General features: G+C 52.1%; 1 protein-coding gene across 2 annotated transcripts in view; it reads left to right on the plus strand.

Moving 5' to 3' along the window:
- OLFM2 (olfactomedin 2) overlaps positions 1-17,848 on the plus strand; it is a 61,392-nt gene extending 43,544 nt beyond the window's left edge. For both annotated transcript variants that reach the window (XM_072787358.1, XM_072787357.1), the window contains exons 2-6: positions 12,727-12,876; positions 14,650-14,796; positions 15,015-15,234; positions 15,574-15,680; positions 16,696-17,848. In XM_072787358.1, the coding sequence (XP_072643459.1) occupies positions 12,727-12,876; positions 14,650-14,796; positions 15,015-15,234; positions 15,574-15,680; positions 16,696-17,373 (1,302 nt within the window). In that variant the 3' untranslated portion in view covers positions 17,374-17,848. The remainder of the gene's footprint in view (positions 1-12,726; positions 12,877-14,649; positions 14,797-15,014; positions 15,235-15,573; positions 15,681-16,695) is intronic.
- The last annotated feature ends 3,200 nt before the right edge of the window (positions 17,849-21,048 follow it).

Consider the following 21,048-nt stretch of genomic DNA (forward strand, 5'->3'; position numbering starts at 1 on the left):
GGTCATACTGTTTTATAATTGCCTCTTCGCTTGACTTTCAAACATTAGCTCACTTAACCCTTAAAACACCAACATTGTCATCACCATACTTCCCTTTGAGAGAGAGGCAAACTGAGGCTCTGAGAGGGTGAGTCACTTGCCCAGGGTAACACAGAGCCAGGATTTAAATGCAGACGGTACTGGCTGCCTCTTTGTGTCTCTGTCAGCACCTATCTGCTTATTTTTATTCCATAATCAATTTTAATGCACTCCCTTGTGTATTACGTTGCCTGTGTTAAGCCATTTCAATATATTACCAACGATCTCAATAACATCACTACTGTTCTTAGCTCCATATTACAACTGGGGAAACGGAGGCTTGGGGTGGCCCAGTCACTTGCCCAAGGGCACAGAGCAGAGCTGGAATTTGAACTCAGGTGACTGGCTCCAAAGTCAAAGCCCTCAGTGACCATGCTCTGTGGCCTCACCTCGGCTGGAGGAACCGAAGGCCTTTGAGAGTCACTTCCTGGGCTGTTTGTCAAAGATGCAGCCAAATGACAAAAGGGTTGAACCCCACATTAGCTTGCTGCCCTCCGAGGCATACATGGAGCTAGGAGATCATAGAAGTAGGTTTTCGGGCAGTGCTGGCAGCTGGCTGTCCTTGTGAGTTATTAGCTAGCAGGTTGGTCCCCTGTCCCCTCCTTTTCTTTTTTCCCCCTGTCCCCTCCTGACCACACTATCCAGCCTTCAAGGTTTCCTCCCTCTACACCCCCCCCAACCTGGGAGCATCACAGCAAACACCTCCATTTTGTGCAGGGGCGTCCCTGGCTATAGGCATGAAATGCCTCAGCCGGCCACGGAAGATAAATTTCCCCCATGACGACCTTTTCCACGCGCCGACGGATTGATTTCAGAAATCCATCCCCAGCCAATATGCCTAGCCCCAGCCCCCACCGCGGGCGCTGATGGCTGCAAATTTATGCCCAGTCCAGAAATTGAATTCCTGTAAGTCGAGGGAAGTGTCGGAAAAGCTCACCCAGGTTCATTTTTACCTCTGACAAACTTCAGGCGAGAGATTAAAACCGGGCCAGTGTCTTCCAGCAGCGGGGACCATGGTGGCGGGGAAATGACCTCGACGGGGACATTTTTCTCATGTCCCTGCTTTCAGCCCAGCCTGCCAGGGCTGAGAAATAAAAAGCAGCCAGACCCACAGGTCTGCATTGTTAAAGGGAATTCCCGTTTTTGACCTGCTAATGTTAGTAGAGGGGCACACTCTGTGTACCCAAAGGCAGGGCTCCAGGTCCCCATGGCAAATATTGAGCCATTCAGAGGGACGGGAAATAAAGCATCGAATTCATCTCCATCACCAGCTAGGCTCCTGCACCAGCTCCTGAGGCCAGCTCAGTCTCTGCAACATTGTGAGGTTCTAATTAAGCTTCCTTGGGCTGTGACAGACAGGACATCAAAGGGTGGATGATTCCAGGGCCCCAAACCCCCACCCTGCCCCTGCCAGCAGCCCAAAGGCCTGGGAGGGAGAAGCTGAGAAACCAAGTGACAGCTCTGAGAAGGAAGAAACCCATCTTGCTAGAAAGATCTCTCTCACTTGCCTTGAAAAATGAGATGTCTGATGCAAATGTAGCTGCTTCTCTTTGGTACAAAACCCCCTAAATATTAAAGAAATGAATCCTTGATGTCTACAAAGAAAGGATCAAAAAGGAGCCCTTCTGAAAAGAGAAGAGCTTTTATTTCACTGTGAACTTTTCTAGATCTAGCCTCTGGCAGGGATGCCCACAGAACACGGGGTGTAGGAGAATAAAGAAAGAAATGATTGCCATTCATGTATTCATTCATTTAGGAAGTGTCTCTGAAGCAGCTACTGTGTGCCAGGCATCGGGCAGTGTGCCAGGGGAGAAATTAAGACCTGGTTCCTGTCCTTCAAAGCCTGTGGGGCAAGTGCAAAGTCCTTGACCACTAGCGCTCAAAACCGTCAAGGTCCTGAGAAACAGGGGAAGACTGAGAAGCTATCACGACCAGAGGAGATGAAGAAGACGTGAGGACTAAGTGCAATGTGGGATTCTGGGTGGGACTCTGGTCCAGCTGGGGAAATCCGAATATGGCTGAAATGTAGTCGCAGTGGAGCACCAATGCTGGTTTCTTCATTGTGACAGGTGTATCATGGGTGTGCAGGATGTTACCAACAGGGGAAATCGGGTAGAGGGTATATGGGAGGTCTCTGCTATCTTCACCACTTTTCAATAAAGCTAAAATTTTTTTTTAAAGATTTTACTTATTTATTCATGAGAGACACGCAGAGAGAGAGGCAGAGACACAGGCAGAGGGAGAAGCAGGCTCCATGGGCAGCCCCAGTGGCGCAGCGGTTTAGCGCCGCCTGCAGCCTGGGGTGTGATCCTGGAGACCCGGAATCGGGTCCCACGTCGGGCTCCCTGCATGGAGCCTGCTTCTCCCTCTGCCTGTGTCTCTGCCTCTCTCTCTCTCTCTCTCTCTCTGAATAAATAAATAAATAAATCTTAAAAAACAAAACAAAACAAAAACAAACAAACAAAGAAGCAGGCTTCATGCAGGGAGCCCGACGTGGGACTCGATCCTGGGTCTCCAGGATCAGGCCCTGGGCTGAAGGTGATGCTAAACCGCTGAGCTACCTGGGCTGCCCTGTAAAGCTAAAATCATTCCAACATTAAAAAATATATATTTTGTTTTTAAAAAGTCAGCAAGGGACATGGAACTATTCTAGAACAGCACTGGTTCCGTGAGTTACTATGAAGGTCCTACTGACTGGGCACACACTGTGTACCAGGCACTGCAGTTGACTCTTAATAAGTGCTAACTCCTCATCCTGATGACAGCTGCGCAAAGCCTGGCTATTACGATCACATCTTTTAGGTGAGAAAGCAGAGAGATTAAGAAAGGCACAGAGGGGTTAAGCTGCTTGCCCCAGGTCGCACAGGAAGGAACAGGTCAGAATTTGGACTGCATCCAGCCTGTGCTGTTGAACTGTACAGCTGCCTGTTTGTGCACATGTATTTATTGAGCAGCTACTGCTCCCTTCAGGGTCTGACTAAAGAAACATCTCTTTGAGGGATTGTAGGGATTTTTTTAAAAGGTTTTATTTATTTATTTATTCATGAGAGACACAGAGAGAGAGAGAGGCAGAGACACAGGCAGAGGGAGAAGCAGGGAGCCTGATTCGAGACTTGATCCTAGGACCCTGGGATCACGACCTGAGCCAAAGGCAGATGCTCAACCACTGAGCCACCCAGGTTCCCCCAAAGGACAGTTTTGATCTCTTTTTTTACAAATGACAGAGGCCAAGTGATCTGCTTAGGAACTCACAAAAAGATAGCTGCATATCCAGGACTTGAACATTTATTTTGGCTCAACCACATAGGGTTCTTATGAGGATTGGTGAGAAATTAGCTGCAAAGCACCCAGAATAGGGCCTGGTTCACAGGACGTGTGCCATCAGTTTGAGCTTTTACTGATGATGATGCTATTATTAATTATTATTATTACTACTACCACTTTCATGATGCTGAAAGACCTCTCTTTGCATGGAACTACCATATCCCATGGTCACAGGACTCTGTGGTGTGTGTGTGTGCATGTCTTGGGGGGAGAGGCACTACTAAAAATCCTAAAATCAATTTAGGGCATTGAAACCAGAGCACCCCACTCTGCTGAGGCCTGAGCAGGTTTCCCCCATGTGAAGAGGAGGGCGAGTGTCGGAGCACAGACAAAAGTCCAGCGACAGAAACGGAACTAAAATAACTGTGGGGTGGAGACAGGCAAGTGAGGAAGCTGAGGATTCAGTCAGGCTCATTCGGGAAGGACGAGTGACTGGCTTTATATGGAAGGCACCTGGAGCCGCGAAAGGTTCCAGGGGGAAGTGACATGTCACAAGCCAGCTCTGGCCTCTCTGGGGAGAATGGATCAGAGGCGAGGCCAAGCTTCCATGGAAAGGAGAAAGACTCTTCTCCCCTGAGCAAGGATCTGAGAGTCTGACAGGCCAGGGTCCAAATCCCAGCTTGGATACTTATCTGCTCTGTGAATTTGAACAACTGACTTCTCTCTGTGCCTCAATTTTTCCATCTGTAAAATGGGGCTAGTGTGGGGCACCTGGGTGGCTCGGTCAGTGAAGCGTCTGCCTTCGGCTCAGGTCACGATCCCAGGGCCCTGGTATTGAGCCCCACATCGAGCTCCCTGCTCAGTGCTTCTCCATCTGCCCCTCACCCCACTCATGCTCTCTCTTTTTTTTTCTCTCTCTCTCAAGTAAATAAATAAAATCATAAAAAAAAGTAGAATGGAGCTAGCGCTAGTACCTACCTCACTGCGTGAGCGGAGGCTACAAGGACTTCACATTTGTAAAGCAGCTTAGAAGAGTGGCTTAGGCTGTTCGGGTTGTATAACACAAGTAGTATAGATGGACGGGCTGAAGCAACCACAGTTATTTCTCACAGTCCTGGAGGCTGGGGAGTCTATCAAAGTGCAGGCGGATTCTGTGTCTGACGAGAGCCAGATTCTGGCTCATAGGCAGCGTCCTCTCCCTGTGTCATCATGTGGCGGGAGGGACGAGGGAGCCCTCTCGGGTCTCTAATCAGGGCACCACCTTCAAACACCATCACATGGCCGGTTGGGCTTCAACATATGGGTTTTGGGAAGACAGAAGCATCCAGTCCATAGCAAAGGGCAAACTCTACAAGTTGTTAAATAAAATATGAAGCCTCCGTGGGCGTGCGTGGTGCCTCCTCCCCTCCATCCATTCTGTGAATTTAAATCCCAGCTCTCTGCCAGCAGCACCCAAATGCACATCTCAGGCCAGACTCTTGATTTCTATTCTTCCCCACTCTGCCCACCCACCCCCACTCCATCTTCCCCTTCCCCCGCCTTCAGCCTTCTCCAGCTGAGTAAAAGCACCCCCACCCACCCACCCTATTCCTCATCTCTCCCCTTTCCTTCCACCAATGTCTGGCCCCAGGCAAATCCTGTGAGCTCTGACTCGTCTGTCCCAATTACACCTACCCTGGGGGAGGACCTCATCATGGCTCACCTGGACAGCTGTGCAGTGAGCAGCAAGTTCAAAGGCCCTGGGGTGATAAAGAGCTCATGAGTCACTGAGGATCTGATAGGAGGCCCGGGAGACTTAGCAGGCTTGGGAGAGAGTTTATTTCCTCCCAGAAAGATCTCTTTAAATAGGGTGTTCCTGAGTGTTAGGGGTGGGGGTGGTGGGGACTTGCACTTTCTCAAGACAAGTTTGTCTAATGATTGGAATGACCCTTGTATGAAAATTTATAGCCTTGATGCAAACCCTTGCCCATAAACCCTACTTTTAGAGCTGTCTGCAGAGATTCGTGATGGTTCCAACACAGTATGGGCCACACTTGGAGGGAATGGACTGAGTTTGTAAATATTTGTACAAGGCAAGCCTTCTCCACACCTTTCTTGGACTTGAGTGGTAGAGGTCAGTGGAACTGAGAGACCTGTGTCTCTGCCTGCATTTCCCAAGAAAGTCTGTGTCATCGATTATTGGTCCATATTGGCATTGTGATGGCAGAGACTAAGATATCCTGAGACGTAAGTATTGGCTTTGACTGGGGGTCAAGGATGCTGGGGATCTTCTGTCAAGGCTTGGGCTGCTCCAGAGCGTAAAAGGTTGTGTTGTGCTGCCAGTCTGCATAGCCGCTTGGGGCAAAATGGGAGGGAATGAATGAATGAATGAATGGGCTCACAGTTGCCCCCAGCAACAGGCTCTCACAGGCAAAGCCCCAGCTCCTTAGGCTGCAGAGGCCCCGTCCTCCGTCTTGACATCGGTGAGCTGATGTTGTCTTTAAGACCTGTCAAGTTTATCACTCAGGGGGCATTTGCCCAATATCTCGAAGTCTGACAGGAGCAGCCTGCTATTATCTCAAGCCCTCCAGAGGGACACGGCCCCTGTCACGGCTCAGATGTGGCAGACAGGCATGTCCCTGATTATTCATCATGGCCCTTCTGCCATCCTGGCAGTCAGGGAGAAGCCATGGCCACTTCTCAGTTTGTTGGGTGCCTGTCTCCAGCCTGATATGACACAATCCCTGATCCTCCTTAGGACGACAGAAGTTAGTTCGGTGGCAGAAGGGGAAACGCATGGTGGATCTCTGTCCCATTGGCCATCCACTGTCTAGTCATTCAACAAACATTCAGCATGCCAGGCCCAGGGGATGTGGTTGATGAGCAGACAGACCTCCCCACCCCCATATGGGGGCAGAGGCAGGCTTTGAGCCACTAGTCACACCCGTGAGGTCCTAGTGGCTATTGTGATCAGCCCCTGAAGGAGTGCTGGGAAGGCATGACATGGAGGTGTGGACTGTGGAGCCAGATGCCCTGTGTTCAAAGCCCCAAGACCATATTAGAGACTGTGAAGCTCTCGGAAAGACACTTGAATCCTCTGCCCTAGTTTCTTCTCTTATCAAAGGCCCAAATGACAGCGCCTGCCAATCATCTACTTACAAAGTGCTTAGAACAATGCTTGACATAGAGGAAGAAATGGAAGTATCAGGGAAGGCCTTGGGAGGTGGGTAACAAGGGGGCATCGAGGCTACTTTTGGAAGAGACATCTGCACGAGAGCCCCAGGAATGGGGAGAGTTAGCCTGGCCATGAGATGGGGCAGGAGTGTTGATGGCAGAGGGTCCAGCCTGTGCAAAGGCCCAGAGGTGGTCAAAGCAAGGTGTTCCAGGAAGACCAGAGGATGGACCAGAGACAATGGCTAGCGGTGAAGACTTGTTGATTGCCAGCCAAGATGAGACAGGACTCCTCCCTGGCAAATTGTATTCAGGAGATATTCTGGGACAGGAAGCCCACTGAGCCACATGGGGATGAGGATGGAGCGAGCCTCTCTGCCCATCTTCTGCAGGGCTCACTCCTCTCCAACATGGGCCTTTGGGGACTGTCCATCATCCGTGGCCTCAGCCGCAGCTCCACCAGATTCTCATCGGTTCTTCCAGATTGTCTCAGTTCAAGACCTGCATCAAGCTCAGACCATTTTGACTTCAGAAAGTTAGGGAATTTGCTTTAGAGTCATTAAGGTAGTAGTAGTAGTAGTAATAATAATAATAATAATAATAATAATAATAATAGCAGCAAACACATAGTCCTACATGATGATGACTGTTGTAGATGCTCGCCCATAGAGAGCATTAACTCATTCGAGTTTCCCAGCTGCCCTGTGAGGTAGGTACCATGATCCTGTCCATTTTCCAGATGAGGGAGTGGAGATGAAGTGACTTGCCTGGATCAGACAACAAGCAAGTGGCCAAGGCAGGACAAAAACCCAGGCCGCCTGACCCCCAGACTCTGCTCCTAACACCTGCCTCTAGTCTACCATCTAAGTAGGGGTAATAAACATCCAAAGGGAATGAGTTGTTTCTGTCATAAGGGTTTTTTTTTTTTAAGATTTTATTTATTTGAGAGAGAGAGAGAGCATGCATGCAGAAGCAGGATGGAGGGGCAGAGGGAGAAGGAATAGCAGACTCCCTGCTGACTCAGGGCTCCATCCCAGGACTCCAGGATCATGACCTGAGCCAAAGGCAGACGCTTAACTGACTGAGCCACCCAGGTGCCCCTGTCATAAGTTTTTTAAATTGAAAAAAAAAATACAATGTTATATTAGCTTCAGGTGTACAACACAGTGATTTGATAACTCTATACCTTGTGCAGTGCTCACGATGAGAAGTGTAGTCACCATCTGTCCCCGTACGACGCTGTTACAATAGATGGAGCACATTCCCTATGGCGTGCTTTTCATCCCCGTGACTTATTTATTTTGTAACTGGAAGTTTGTGGCTCTGAATCCCCTTCACCTGTTTTGCCCACACCTTTCTTCTCCCCCCTGCCCCCAGTGTAAGGAATGTTGTCGGGAAAGATGCTGGTGACATCAGAGGGACTCCTTTTTGGGAGGATCGTGGGAGAGATCCTTGCCTGTTCTTGGTACCGAAAATAGTTAAGCTTGCTCCTGAGCATCTGCTGTGCTTTTGTTTCAGGACACTGGGAACCGCATAAATGACCAGCTTTTCCTTTTTGAGTTGGCTGCTAAGGAACTTGGAGCCAAATTTATGGCCTGACCATATGCTGGTTGCTCGGGTTTTAAAGGGATGAGTTTTTTTCTTAGCCTAATTTCTGGCTCTGTCTATGTCCCTACTTTTCCTTTCCTTGTCTCCCTTGCAAAAAAAAGAAAAAAATTAAAGGCTTGAAAAAAAATCTTTTCAGGACCAATACATGTTCATGTAGGAAACTTAGAAGATAAAACCAATCTGAAGAGGACAAGAAGAATCCCCGCTAAACTCCAGTTTTCATGACTGCATACTATTCCCTCCTGTGTATGAGCCTTACGTTTTTGTTGATTTTTTTTTTTTTGAGCCTTAAGTTTTGAAATCAAGCCCTCCCCTGCCACTGTCAAACAACTGGAGGGAGAAAATTTGAGGGGTCCAATTGGAAACAGTGCTTTAATGAGCATCTTCGTAGCCATCGTGTGCTTGTCCACACAAGCTAAATTCTTCCACTGGGGTTGGCTGGGTTAAATGCAAATGCAGAAACCTGGATTGGCAGACTGCCCTCCCAAAACATCGAATTCCTACTCCCCTGTCTCACTGGAGCTACCGTGTGGTAGTTTACATATCCTTGTAAACCGCTCGGAGTCCTCTGCAACAAGGCAGGGTACAAATAAATATATAAGCCCCAAGCTACTTGTGCCTCTTGATTCAATTACCCGGCCTCAAATGCAATAATATCCTTGTCTTATTAAGAGACAGCCGCTTGCTCTCTCTCTGTTGGCTCACCTCCCTGATAGCCAGCGCTCCACGGATGGCTGGCCCGGGATCCTGTGGCAGTCCCTCCTCCCCGGGAAGAAGAACCAGGAATTGTTTTTGAACCAAGATGTGGGTGGCAGGGCTGTAGGCTGAGATGATGATCCTGGGAGTGACAGCAAGAAAAATTTTTCCTGCGTGTCAGTCCTGGACCTGTTATGGGGACTGCTTGCTTAATTGGGGCAGCATCCTCAACGAAAGTATTTGGAAAAAAAAAAAAAAATTTCCCAGCCAGAAAAGACGATTTGAGAAACAGCTACTTGAGCACATAGCTTACCCGCTTAGAGCCCATTAGCAGGAATATTAAGCTCAGAACCAGCGAGCAGCTCAGCCAAGAGAGCAGCTGGCTTCTCCGGTACATTTGCCACATCTGAGGTGAGGACCGTCCACCTGATTGGAGGCTTCTGTACCTAGACAGTTCCTGGGCTCTCACACCTGCTGTTACAAGCATTTTCCTTGGGATAGGCCAATGCTCTATGCCTGGGACTCTGACCTCCCAAGAGTTCATGACCGAGGTTCCAAGCTAAACCCGGTCTGAAAGAGCTGGCATTGGCACCCTCAAACAGTGAGCCTTCCAGGATGTTCCAGTGGTTCCCGGGGACGCAAACTTGACTGCGTATTTGAACCTGAACCTGCCAGGCGAAACTCTGGATCCCTGCTGTGCTGAGAGTTGGCAGCCAAGCCCCAGGCATTTAATTACACTGCTGCAGAGAACACTTCAGCGAGGTGCGTCCAACGCAGACAATTATTTTAGGAAAGCCGTGGAGGCCTTCTCTCCTTGCCACTTAAATCTTGCTTCTCTTTTACAATTCAATATTTCGTATGTTGAAAGAAAATGGCTTGTTTGCTTCAGAGGACACACTAGGAATTGTAGAAAGGAGATGTTAATTATGTTGAACCGGGCTGCATTGTCTCTGCACAAATGAGACTCTTCGGGGAGTATGGGGCGGGGGATTCTGTCCAAGTTGCTTGGGGATCAGAGCCAGGGGAACACGGATGGGGGTGCTTAGGCTCAAGTTCTCTCTTTTGTTGTGTTTTAAAGAACCAGATTTGTCATGAAAGGAGACACAGGTAGTTTCACATTCTCCTGGAACCAAGGCGGAAGGCGTTCTTGGGCCACCCTTCTTGCCTTAAGTCGGACTCCCTCAGAAGCAGAGCTGGTGGGGAGTGGTTGAGTGCAAGTATTCGCCGGGGAGGTGATGCCACCAGGAACCAGTAGGGGAAGTGAAGGACTCCATGCGGGCGGAGTACAGGTGCCAGTGGGCTCCCCTGGAAAGCTGCATGTGGCACCCCCCGCAGAGCTCTCCTACTGGAGGGTTGAGAGGGCTACCGAGACCTGCACCTCGCACCTCGCACGAACTCCTGTGTGGTGCTGTGGAGGACTGCAAGGGGTGGGGGACTTCTGCTGCCTGCCCCGTGCGAAGGCAGGGGGGGCTTTGATGGCCAGAGGAAGCCTTTGGCAAAGGGGGGACCCCCAGATGCTTCTGCAGTGAAGTCCTGGGGAGGCCTGAGTGTTGGCTCTACCTGAATCATACCTGCGTGCACGAAAGGCCGGGAAGGTGAGTGACTCCACTGCTCCGCGGAGGAGACGTGGACTGGTGTAAAGGGGGATCCCCCAACTCCAAAAGGGTGTACATAAGGCACAAAGACTAATTACAATCATTTCAGATGGCGTTTATGAATGGTTGTGTTGTCTTATAAATCAGTGGAGGAGTCAAGCTCATCTGTACAATTATATCACTTGCTCACATTACAATAAGCTTTAAAAAAAAAAAGACTTTATTGAGTGGGAGAGGAAAAAGGTGGGCTAATCGCTGGCATCTCCAGGATTGCTCGTAACTCACAGCCTGGCTTATCTCTGCTACGGCTCATGGGAACAGCTTCTGTGGGGCGATCAGTTAACAGCTGTCCAAATGAACAATTATTGTGGGGCTTTGTTACTCTGTAAAACACTTGGGTTTTATCAGTTTCTTCCAGGTATGTAGGAACGCATCCTGGTTAGGACCAGAATCTTCCGTTTCCCACCTCTACCGCCACCACCCATCCCTGTTCACCTTATCTGCCCCCTCCCCCCCTTTTCTACCCTTGCTCCCCAGTCTGTCCCTCCCCTCTGACAGCCACCAGGGGGTGCCTGTGAGCACTTGGGTCTGGTGACCTCCACCGTTCCCCATCCTCTGTGGCTCCCACTTCACCCAGGAAAAACTAAAGTCTTCCCTACAGCCCACAGGTCTTGAACATGCTGTGCTGCCCCCTCCCTGCCCTCATTTCCCCCCAACCCCTTGTCACCATTCTCACTCTGTTCCAGCCATGCCAGCCTTATCCATGTTTCCCGAACAAACTGGGCATGCTACTGCCTCAGGGCCTTTGCACCTGCTTTTATCTCTGCCTGGAACATCCTTCCCCAGATATCTGCATGGCTAATCCTTCACCCCTTTCAGGTCTTGACTCAAATGACACATTCATGGAGGCCTTCCTAGGCCACCCTAAAATTGCAACCCCGAACAACAGCAACACCCCCCCCCCATTATTCCTTCCCTATATACTTCTTTCTATGACACTCATCACCCTTTAGATATCTGGCATTTACTTGTCTATCCCTGTCTTTGTCTAACGTAAGCTCCTAGAAGAGCTTTTGTGTTTTCGCATTGTGTTTACTGCTGTGTTTTCAATATTCAGAATACAGCCTGACACACACTAGGAGCTTACCAAATATTTGCTGAACAAAGGAAATCATCCTTCCCTGATAAAAACAAAGAGATTGGGACTTGTGACAAAGTCCAGTGTGTTCTGCGGAAGCTCAAGGGGGCCTGATCTAGGAGCCCACCGTGTTCCATCCAGTGATTACTCAAAGCTTTTTGAGCAATGTTTCTCAAATATTTCTAGATATTGATTGGTTTTGTGCTGTCAAGCGTTCCCTCTCCTATCCCCTTCTCCTGGCTCACTCGTCCTTCAAGTTCAACATAAGCATCCCTTTGTGGGGTACCTCCTCTGAAATCCCCAGCCTGAGAAAGATCCCCTGTTACTCCTTGCAATTTCTTTGGAGCATTCACCGAAGTAAACAGTTCTAGAAGTATCAGTGGGGTTACATGCTTGATGTCTCCTCTATCCATGGGCAGCAGCCAGATGTTTTCTTCACTTCTCTCTTCCCAGCCCTATCCCAGACCCTATACCGGGCATAGAAGGGGCATTCACTACATATTTCCTAAGTGTAGAAAGTTTTGGAGTTCCTTGATGCCCATTAGCATTTCAAGGGCTCTGATAAGTCCTGCATCAAAGGGACTTGTTTCATGCTACAATGCACACATTTATTTGATCACTGAGCACGCCTGGAATGATTGCCAGTGTTCCAAGGAGCATGGCTTGGGAAACCGCCATGATTGATCCCTGAATTATCTAAGCATCATAAGCTGACATGAAGTTTAATTTAGGAGTCTGCAGTGATGCTTTCTATTCAATGGCCTGGAAGTCTCTGTGAGGATTCGGTCACCCTTTGGCCATTAACTTACTGGGGCATACCCAGAGTCCATGTTTCCCAGTGGGCTGGGAAAGCAGAGAGGGAGGTCCTGGTTTGGGGATCGGTATGAGTGGGTCTGTGCCCCGTTGAGGCAGAGCCAGTGTTGTGTGTATGCGAACTTGTGTGAGAGAATGAATTCCTGTCTCGCGGAAGGGTTCGAATCCCTCAATTTTTTGCCATGCTCCTTAACCCGCCCCACACATCATCTGTGAAATGGGTTTCCTTGAGGAGCGCTTGAGATCACATGCATCAGGCATTCGGCACATGGTCCAGCACATTCCAGGGCACCCGTCATTTCCCTGGGTCCCCTTTCTCCCTCAGCATGGGCAGAGTGAATCCCCCATTGGGTTCCTGCTGTCTGACCCCTGACTTCCCCGCAGACCCTCTTCCAAAGCCCGGAGGAAGGCTGGCAGCTGTATACCTCGGCCCAGGCCCCCGACGGGAAATGCATCTGCACGGCTGTGATCCCTGCACAGAGCACCTGCTCCCGCGATGGCCGGAGCCGGGAGCTGCGGCAGCTGATGGAGAAGGTAAGGACCTGCCAGGTTCCCCGGGAAGTCCGTGAAAATCTCCCAGTTCCCACCCTGTCTTTGCCCCCGCCCCCCAGGTCATCTGGGTCAGATCTAGCCAGGTAGACTATTCAGAGCTAGTGGATAACCCAGCTCCCCTCCAAGGGGATATTTTAGCCAACATCTGTTCAATGGGTCTTTGGAGAAGCTGAGCGCTGTGTAGGGACGGGGGAGGCAGCATCTGAGTCTCCTGTGTGTGATCTCTGGCCCCAGCCGTGCACATCCCACTCAGCTCTTTAACTCGCCAGACTCACCTGCTGAGAAAAATGTCCTGTGTCCCTTGGAGAGGGGTCTCACCTTCCAACCCCAGACACATACAAGATTCCATCCCCTTCTGATTATGGTTGATATGAAACAGTCCCCATTCAGAACATCCCTGAGGATGTTTTGATGCCCTTTATAGACTGATTGCTGTCCCTTGACACTATCCAGCTGAACTGCTCATTAGCTCCGATGTCAGTGTTGAAAGGGACCAGCTACCTCCCATCATCATCCCATAGAGGAGGAAGCTGAGGAAATGGTAGAGAACAGAAGAGATCCTAGTCAGCACCGGGGTCTCCCACCCACCCACGAACTCTGCAGGATCCTGCCCCGCCCACCAGAACTGCTTTGCCCACCAGTTTGGCACATCCACGTGGTGTCCCCTGATTGCTTTGTGGCATCCAGGATGGGTATTGGGCTGTTGAGTTTCTGAGAACTTCCAGGTGTCATGTGAACAGGGTGCAGGAAAACCTGTGTGTTTCTGCAAGCACCTAGTGTTGTCTCTGAGTTTACCTTGACGGGTAGAGCTCACCTTTGTCAAGTGAAATTCACCTGAGGCAGGTGGAGGTGGGAGCCAGGGGGTCCTCCTTCTGGGTTAGGAGAGGCTAGGGCGACGGAATTCAGTTCATTCATGTAGCTGAGAAGTACTCCCTGGGCATCTAGTTTAGGTCAGTACTGGGCACTGGTGATTTCGCTGTGGACGAGCCTGACACTGGGTCTTTCTTGACCATGATGATCCCCCCTGAAGGAGGCAGATGAGTAAGAATGTTCTGGGCAGTAGTTGTAGCTAGGAAGAAAATAACCACGTGAGGGAGACAGGATGAAGGGTTACTGGAGGCAGGGTGGTCAGAGGAGGCCACTCTGAGCAGGTGACACTGGGGTTGAGGCCTGAAGGATGCAAGGAGCCAGCATGGCAAGACAAAGAGAACAATGCTCCCTGTAGAGGAATCGGCAAGTGGAATGGGCCTGGGAACAGTGCTCCTGGGAGAGGGATTGGCAGGTGGAATGGCCTCAAGAATAGTGCTCCCTGTAGAGGGATCGGCAGGTGGGAGGGCCCCCAGGAGGAAAGGAGCTTTGAGTCTGTGCAAGGAAAGGGGGCTGGTGGTCCCAGTGGATGAGCATGGAGGCAAGGCAGGTGAGGAGGCAAGACCGACCTGCAGGGCGGCAGGGGAAGGTGATCCAGTCTTCCTTTTGAAAAGCTCCCTCTGGCTGCTGTGTGAAGGATGGACTGTGGGGGGCGAGGGTGTAAGCGCGGAGACCAGGGAGGAAGGGGAGAGAGAGGGGAGAGGTGGTAGTGGCCACACCAGGCCAGAGCAGACGGATGGACTGGGCATGTCATCAGGAGGTTTCCGGTCAGATCAGGGGAGCAGGTTGGTGGGGTGTTGGCCTCTGGCTTCACCAGCCTGGTCTGTGGCATCTCAGGGGCTGGGGAGGGCAGGGGTCTGGCTCTCCCTAACCCTCCTGAGCTCCTAGGTCCAGAATGTCTCCCAGTCCATGGAGGTCCTTGAGTTGCGGACGTACCGTGACCTCCAGTACGTGCGCAGCATGGAGACACTCATGCGAAGCCTGGACGCACGACTCCGGGCGGCTGATGGGTCCCTCTCAGCAAAGAGCTTCCAGGTGGGTCGTTCTGGGTCAGGTCAGGGGCCAAGGGAAGAACTGGGATCAGCGACCGTTAGTTCTGAGAGTGGGGTCGTGGTGTCTGGGAAGGACCAAGGGGAGGCTGGGATCCAGGGTCGAGTGTGGACCAAATGTCAAGGGCCAGGTGTGCATCAAAGATGAGGGGTGGGTCAGAGGTCAGGGGTTAGGATCAGTGAGAGTTCCATCTCGGTGGGCAGGAACTGAAGGACAGGATGTCGGAGCTGTTGCCCTTGAGCTCAGTCCTGGAGCAGTACAAGGCGGACGCGCGCACCATCGTGCGCCTGCGGGAGGAGGTGAGGAATCTCTCCAGCAGCCTTGCAGCCATCCAGGAGGAGATGGGCGCCTACGGGTACGAGGACCTGCAGCAGCGGGTGATGGCCCTGGAGGCCCGGCTCCATGCCTGCGCCCAGAAGCTGGGTATGCTTTGACCCTTGACTTTGACCCCCGACCTCCACGCCCAACCCTAATACCACCGCTATGCCCAGAAGCTGCACATGGCTTTGACCTCTAACGTCTAAACTTTGACCTTTGACTTAATACCCCAGGCCTAAAATAGACCCCCAAACTGGAAATGGCCCCAACCCTTGACTCCCGGCCCCCTTACCTTCAACCTAACTCCATCTTGGGACCAGATTTCTGGATCCTCCCTCACGCCTGGTCCCAGCTCTTCCCAGTTTGATCATACCATCATCCTTGCCTGTCTCCCTCGGGCTCTTCCCATCCTCTGTCCTTATCTACCCTGTTCCTGCCTCCCAGGCTGCGGGAAGCTGACTGGGGTCAGTAACCCCATCACCATTCGGGCCATGGGGTCCCGCTTTGGCTCCTGGATGACCGACACGATGGCCCCCAGTGCGGATAGCCGGGTGAGTGATCATGTCCACCCCAGGAGTCAGGCAGCCTGTGGCTGCCCACGTGCCCAGCAATTCCACACTAATGCTTCTCTTATAGCCTGAAGTGTCCCAGGATCCCCAGACCCCTTGGCCCTCCCCTCGACTGTCTAGTAACCACCAGGTGATCAAGGACCTTCCAGCCCTGAGAATCACCATGTCAGTTGTTGACCTTTGGACTTCCAGTGGCCTTTATGGTCACGACTGCCCATCACCTCAGACCCACAGGAACCAGCCACTAACTGCCCAGTGACTATCCTACTGGCTGATATTGGTCACTGGGTGGCCCCTGAGTGTCACAGATTAGAGGTAGTAAGTAGCCACTGTCTCAATAGCGTCACAGGCCTCCCACAGATTATAGTGGTTCAACCAAGTGGTTAAGAGCTTGGGTTAGGGAATCAGGCTTGGATTTGCATCCTGCTGCCACCAAATTCTCAGCTAGAAAATCTCGGGCAGTTCCTTAATGTCGCCAGAGTCTCGATCTCCTTATCTTCAAAGTGGTCGTGACAGTGTTGGCATGCAAGCTTCTATGATGCTTAGCCCAATAATCAGCAGGGGTGAGGGAACTCACCCATGCTGACTTGGTGATGGTAGGCGATGATGGCAGAGGAGATGCTGCTGGCAGGCTGGGTCATCTTGTGGCTACAGGGGTGAATTCAAGTGACCTCATCACCCAAGTGCTGGCCAGTAACCGCTAACCATGCTATCTCCAGTGACTGCTGAATTCCCGGGCCCCGTGAGTCACCAGGGCTGGCGATTTCCCTTGATCCTTAGGTAGCAAGTGTCTGTTTTAAGACCAGTGGTGTTCCCCGACCAAACGATCCCATTCCTGGGACTATGACCGGTCCTGAACGGTCACCGGACATCCCATGACTGACTAACGGCCACTTAGCGACCGCGGACCCCTAACAGCAACGGGTGATTCCTGCGTGGTTGCTGGGGCCCTTGGGTGGCCGGCGGCGGCTCCGCAGCGACAGCAGCTCTCTCGTAGGTCTGGTACATGGATGGCTATTACAAGGGCCGGCGGGTCCTGGAGTTCCGCACTCTGGGAGACTTCATCAAAGGCCAGAACTTTATCCAGCACCTGCTGCCCCAGCCGTGGGCGGGCACAGGCCACGTGGTGTACAACGGCTCCCTGTTCTACAACAAGTATCAGAGCAACGTGGTGGTCAAGTACCACTTCCGCTCACGCTCCGTGCTGGTGCAGAGGAGCCTCCCGGGGGCCGGCTACAACAACACCTTCCCCTACTCCTGGGGCGGCTTCTCGGACATGGACTTCATGGTGGACGAGAGCGGGCTCTGGGCCGTGTACACCACCAACCAGAACGCGGGCAACATCGTGGTCAGCCGGCTGGACCCGCACACGCTCGAGGTCGTGCGGTCCTGGGACACCGGCTACCCCAAGCGCAGCGCCGGCGAGGCCTTCATGATCTGCGGCGTGCTCTACGTGACCAACTCCCACCTGGCCGGGGCCAAGGTCTACTTCGCCTACTTCACCAACACGTCCAGTTACGAGTACACAGACGTGCCCTTCCACAACCAGTACTCCCACATCTCCATGCTGGATTACAACCCCCGGGAGCGGGCCCTCTACACTTGGAACAACGGCCACCAGGTGCTGTACAACGTCACCCTCTTCCACGTCATCAGCACCGCCGGGGACCCCTAAGGGTGCCCTGCAAGGCCCAGGGCCGGCGCCCTTCTGCTCCACCCACGTCCCTCTCTCTCTCTCCGGGGCCCTCTCTTCTCCCCTCTCCTGTACGTTGTTTTCTCTCCCCTCCTTTCCGCCGGGCTCTCCTTCTCTGCCTCTGTATTTCTCATTAGTGCGTTCTCTGTGTGTCTTTTCTCCTTTGTTGGGTCTCTGGTTTTGATACTTCACTCTTTCTGCCTTTTTATTGCTGACCCTCTTGTCTCTCTCTTTTCATGGATCAGACTCTCCGGTCCTTTCCCTGAGGCCTCTGTCTCTCTCTTCCCTCCTCCACCTCCCTTCTCGCTTCCCACCCAGCCCCTAGCCCCTCTCTCCAAGCCTCCTTCCCTCCCTTCAAGGAGTTGAGTGCATGGATCGGTTTCTTTCTTTCTTTTTTTTTTTTATTTACACTCTTTCTTTCCAGGTTGCTGGAATAAACAGGACCTTTGACATTTGAGGCTTTGGTTGCTCTGTGTGTCTCAGGGGGGCAGAGGAGGCAAGGTGGAGGCTACGTGTGAGCCTGGAGACCCATCCCAGCTGGGCCCCCTTTGACCCAGGCAGACAAGCCCAGCCTGAGGGCCTGGTGGGCAAGCCCTCTGGGAAGACAGGCGAGGGGACCCACTCCAAAGTTGTTTTGTTTGAAAACAATCTGTCTAAAGGCAATTTGATCCAAACAACCGAGAATTCTCTCACAACGATGACGACCAGGCCTCGAATGAATATTCCCCATCACTGGTTTTTCACTCGTTGATCACACCGGTGCATCACTGAGCCATCTGGCAACTTTTTAAATTTTTTTTTTTTAAACAATTTGGCTGCTTTTAAGAATCTGGGTATGAGAGAGTAGGACATGGCATTTTTCCCTTTTCTTTTTGCTTTGTAATTTCAAAATACTTTTAGATGAGTCACACCTGTTCTGAGTTCACTACTAAAAAGGTAGAAACGACCTGAAGGTGTGCTGGGTGGCTTCAGCTGAACACACCCACACCCCACACCTGGAGCCCCTTCACCTGGAATGGGCTTGGGTAGAGACCAGAGCTCCTGGAGGAGGAAGGAGAAGCAAAGCTAGGGAGCATGGGAGGCAGGAAGGCATGTGGGAGAGCCAGAAGAGATCGAAGAAGCAGAGGCCAGTTCCCTAGGAGCCTCAATGATGTGGCTATGGTGGGGAGTGGGGGGCAGAGAAGAGGAACAGGGGAGGGCTTTATTTTAGCCAGATCCCTGGTGGCCAAGGTGAGACAGACTGCAGGAGTGAGGAGAGTCATCCCTGGGGCCAGTGGTTGGCAACAAGGGGAGTGCGGACTCCCACCTGCACGTTCGCTCCACCACATGGACCCCACTGAATCTGGAGAGGGATCTTGCGTAAAGAGCCCCACAGGCCTGGATCCCACCCCACTGAGACCATGTAGTTAGCAAGACCTGCTCTTCTGGGAGCTACCCTCCCCCGCCCATCTCTAATTAATGGCCTCTCTGATTAAATCATCTCCGGGAACTCGGGACACCGGGGCCATACTGCAAATGAAACCAATGAATAATAAATGGGACTGCCTAATGCACTCATTTAAAACCAATTTTTAAAGAAATTTTCAAGAAAAGCAATTAATTTCCATTTAAATTAACAAGTTTGACATTGAAAAAGAACCGATTCCGGGATAGGCCCATGAAGGCACTTTGTACCTAGTTTAAAAAAAAAAAAAAAAAAGAAACGAAGAATGGGCACCTGGGTGGCTCAGTGGTTGAGCGTCTGCCTGTGGCTCAGGTCAGGATTCCAGGGTCCTGGGATCCAGTCCTGCATCAGGCTCCCTGAAGGGAGCCTGCTTCTCCTTCAGCCTATCTGTCTGTCTGTCTCAGGAATTAAAAGAAAGAAAGAAGAAAAAAAACAGGGACAGGGTTGGGACACTTAGGACCTCTGTACCCCAGCCCTTCTATATGTATTTATTTGCAGACAAATCTCCCCCAGTGAGCACAGTGGGGGTGGGCAGTTCATTGGTCTCTCCTACCCCCAGTGGAAGGTTGGGGACCGAGGGCTGCCAAGTTCCAGTCTTTGTCCAAAACACACACAGACCTGGAGACCCGCACAGAACACAGGGCTGGGTGTGGGTGTGCCTGTCACATCTGCACACCAGTCCTACAGATGCCCAGAGCGCTTGGCATCACACCGCCCGCCCCCTCTCTCACACAGAGGCAAGCCCAGAGCTCCTTACAGGTTTGCATTTGTGGCTTTTGTCTCAACCAAAGATTGGCAGGAGGAACAGCCCCCCCTTCCTCCGGGATTCCTGTGTGCCTCGGGCTGCCTGCTGCCACCTCTGACATCCCCCCTTGTGGACGGTGCGCCTGGTGACACCGGGGTAGCTTTGCAGCCCATCCTATCTGTGGCAGAGCCTGCGGTACCCCAAGTTGAAGTTGAGGGGACCCAGTCCAGCCCTGCCGCATGGCCACAGGCCTGAGCTGGTGCGTGTGGCAGAGGAGTGGAACCCCCCTCCCCCCTCCCTGCAGCCCTGGCGCCAGGGCATTCTGGGCTGGGAAATGTGAGGCCAAAAGGACAGGAGGGAAGACTGCACCGCTGTCACCGTCCAGAAGGTCTGGGATTTATGACCCCGCCTCCAGGCAAGAGGCAGCGGGTGGGAATGCGGAGCAGGTGAGGGAAGCCACAGCTACTTAACCATGAATCACCCCGACGCTGAGTGGCCTCCGAGGCATGTTTATCTAACAGCGACATTCTTTTGTGTTTGGGTTCTGGCCGCTGCACAGCTAGATGAAGGGGGTGGCCACACCCAGTCAGGGGGACTCCTCGTGTCACATAGGACACAAACCGAGGGATAACCAGAGTCCCACAGCTGCCCGTGCACACACACACACACACACGCACACACGCACAGATTCCCACAGTGACAGAGAACGCTACAAAGACCATCTCCCTGCCAACCCCACACAGGAAAACATACACCACGCCCCAGCAGCGTCTCAGCCCCGTGCACCCTCTTCATTTCTGCTCCTTCCCAGAGGCTCGAGTCAGGAAGGGTGTGATCGCTCCCCCGTCACACAGAATTGTTGGTGCAAACGGGGGTGCTGCCGCCTGCCTGCTGGCCCCCACAGGTGACGGGAGATTCTGTGGAGAGGAAGCCCATTAAACCTTCCTAATGACAAACACTCTGGCAGGCAGCAGGCAGAGAGCGATCGCTCCAGAAACCAGCCAGATGGGAGCTGGCCCAGGTGACCGTTTATGAGATACAGCCGTAGGGGCCTCCCTTGGGGTGGGGCTGGTTTCCATTGAACGAGGGGGGTAGAGTGGGCTAAACTGATAAGCCCCGTGACTGAACTGCGCCCCCAGCCCAGGCCCTGGCACAGGGGAGGCCCTGAGGAGGGGACAGAAAGCAGGAGGGCCACACCCACAGGCCACCTGGGAGATGCCTCTACTCTCTCTGCCCACAGGGACCCGCTCTGCTCCAAGAGGGCCCTTTCCCCATGGACCCTTCCCCAGAAGGTTGGGCAGGATCCCCACTCTCAGAGGTGCCTGGTGGTAGCACCCCTCTTCCTGGCTGGTCCCGTGTTGCTAAGGTAACAGCATCAGAGGAGGCAGGACCCAGGAACATCGTGCCAGAAGCATTTGTAATAACAGGAAAGCAGGCATCGGGGTGCTGGGTCTAATGTGTTCTACTT

The sequence above is a fragment of the Canis lupus genome, chromosome 19 (genome assembly GCF_048164855.1).
Source record: "Canis lupus baileyi chromosome 19, mCanLup2.hap1, whole genome shotgun sequence".
NCBI classification, from domain to species: domain Eukaryota; kingdom Metazoa; phylum Chordata; class Mammalia; order Carnivora; family Canidae; genus Canis; species Canis lupus.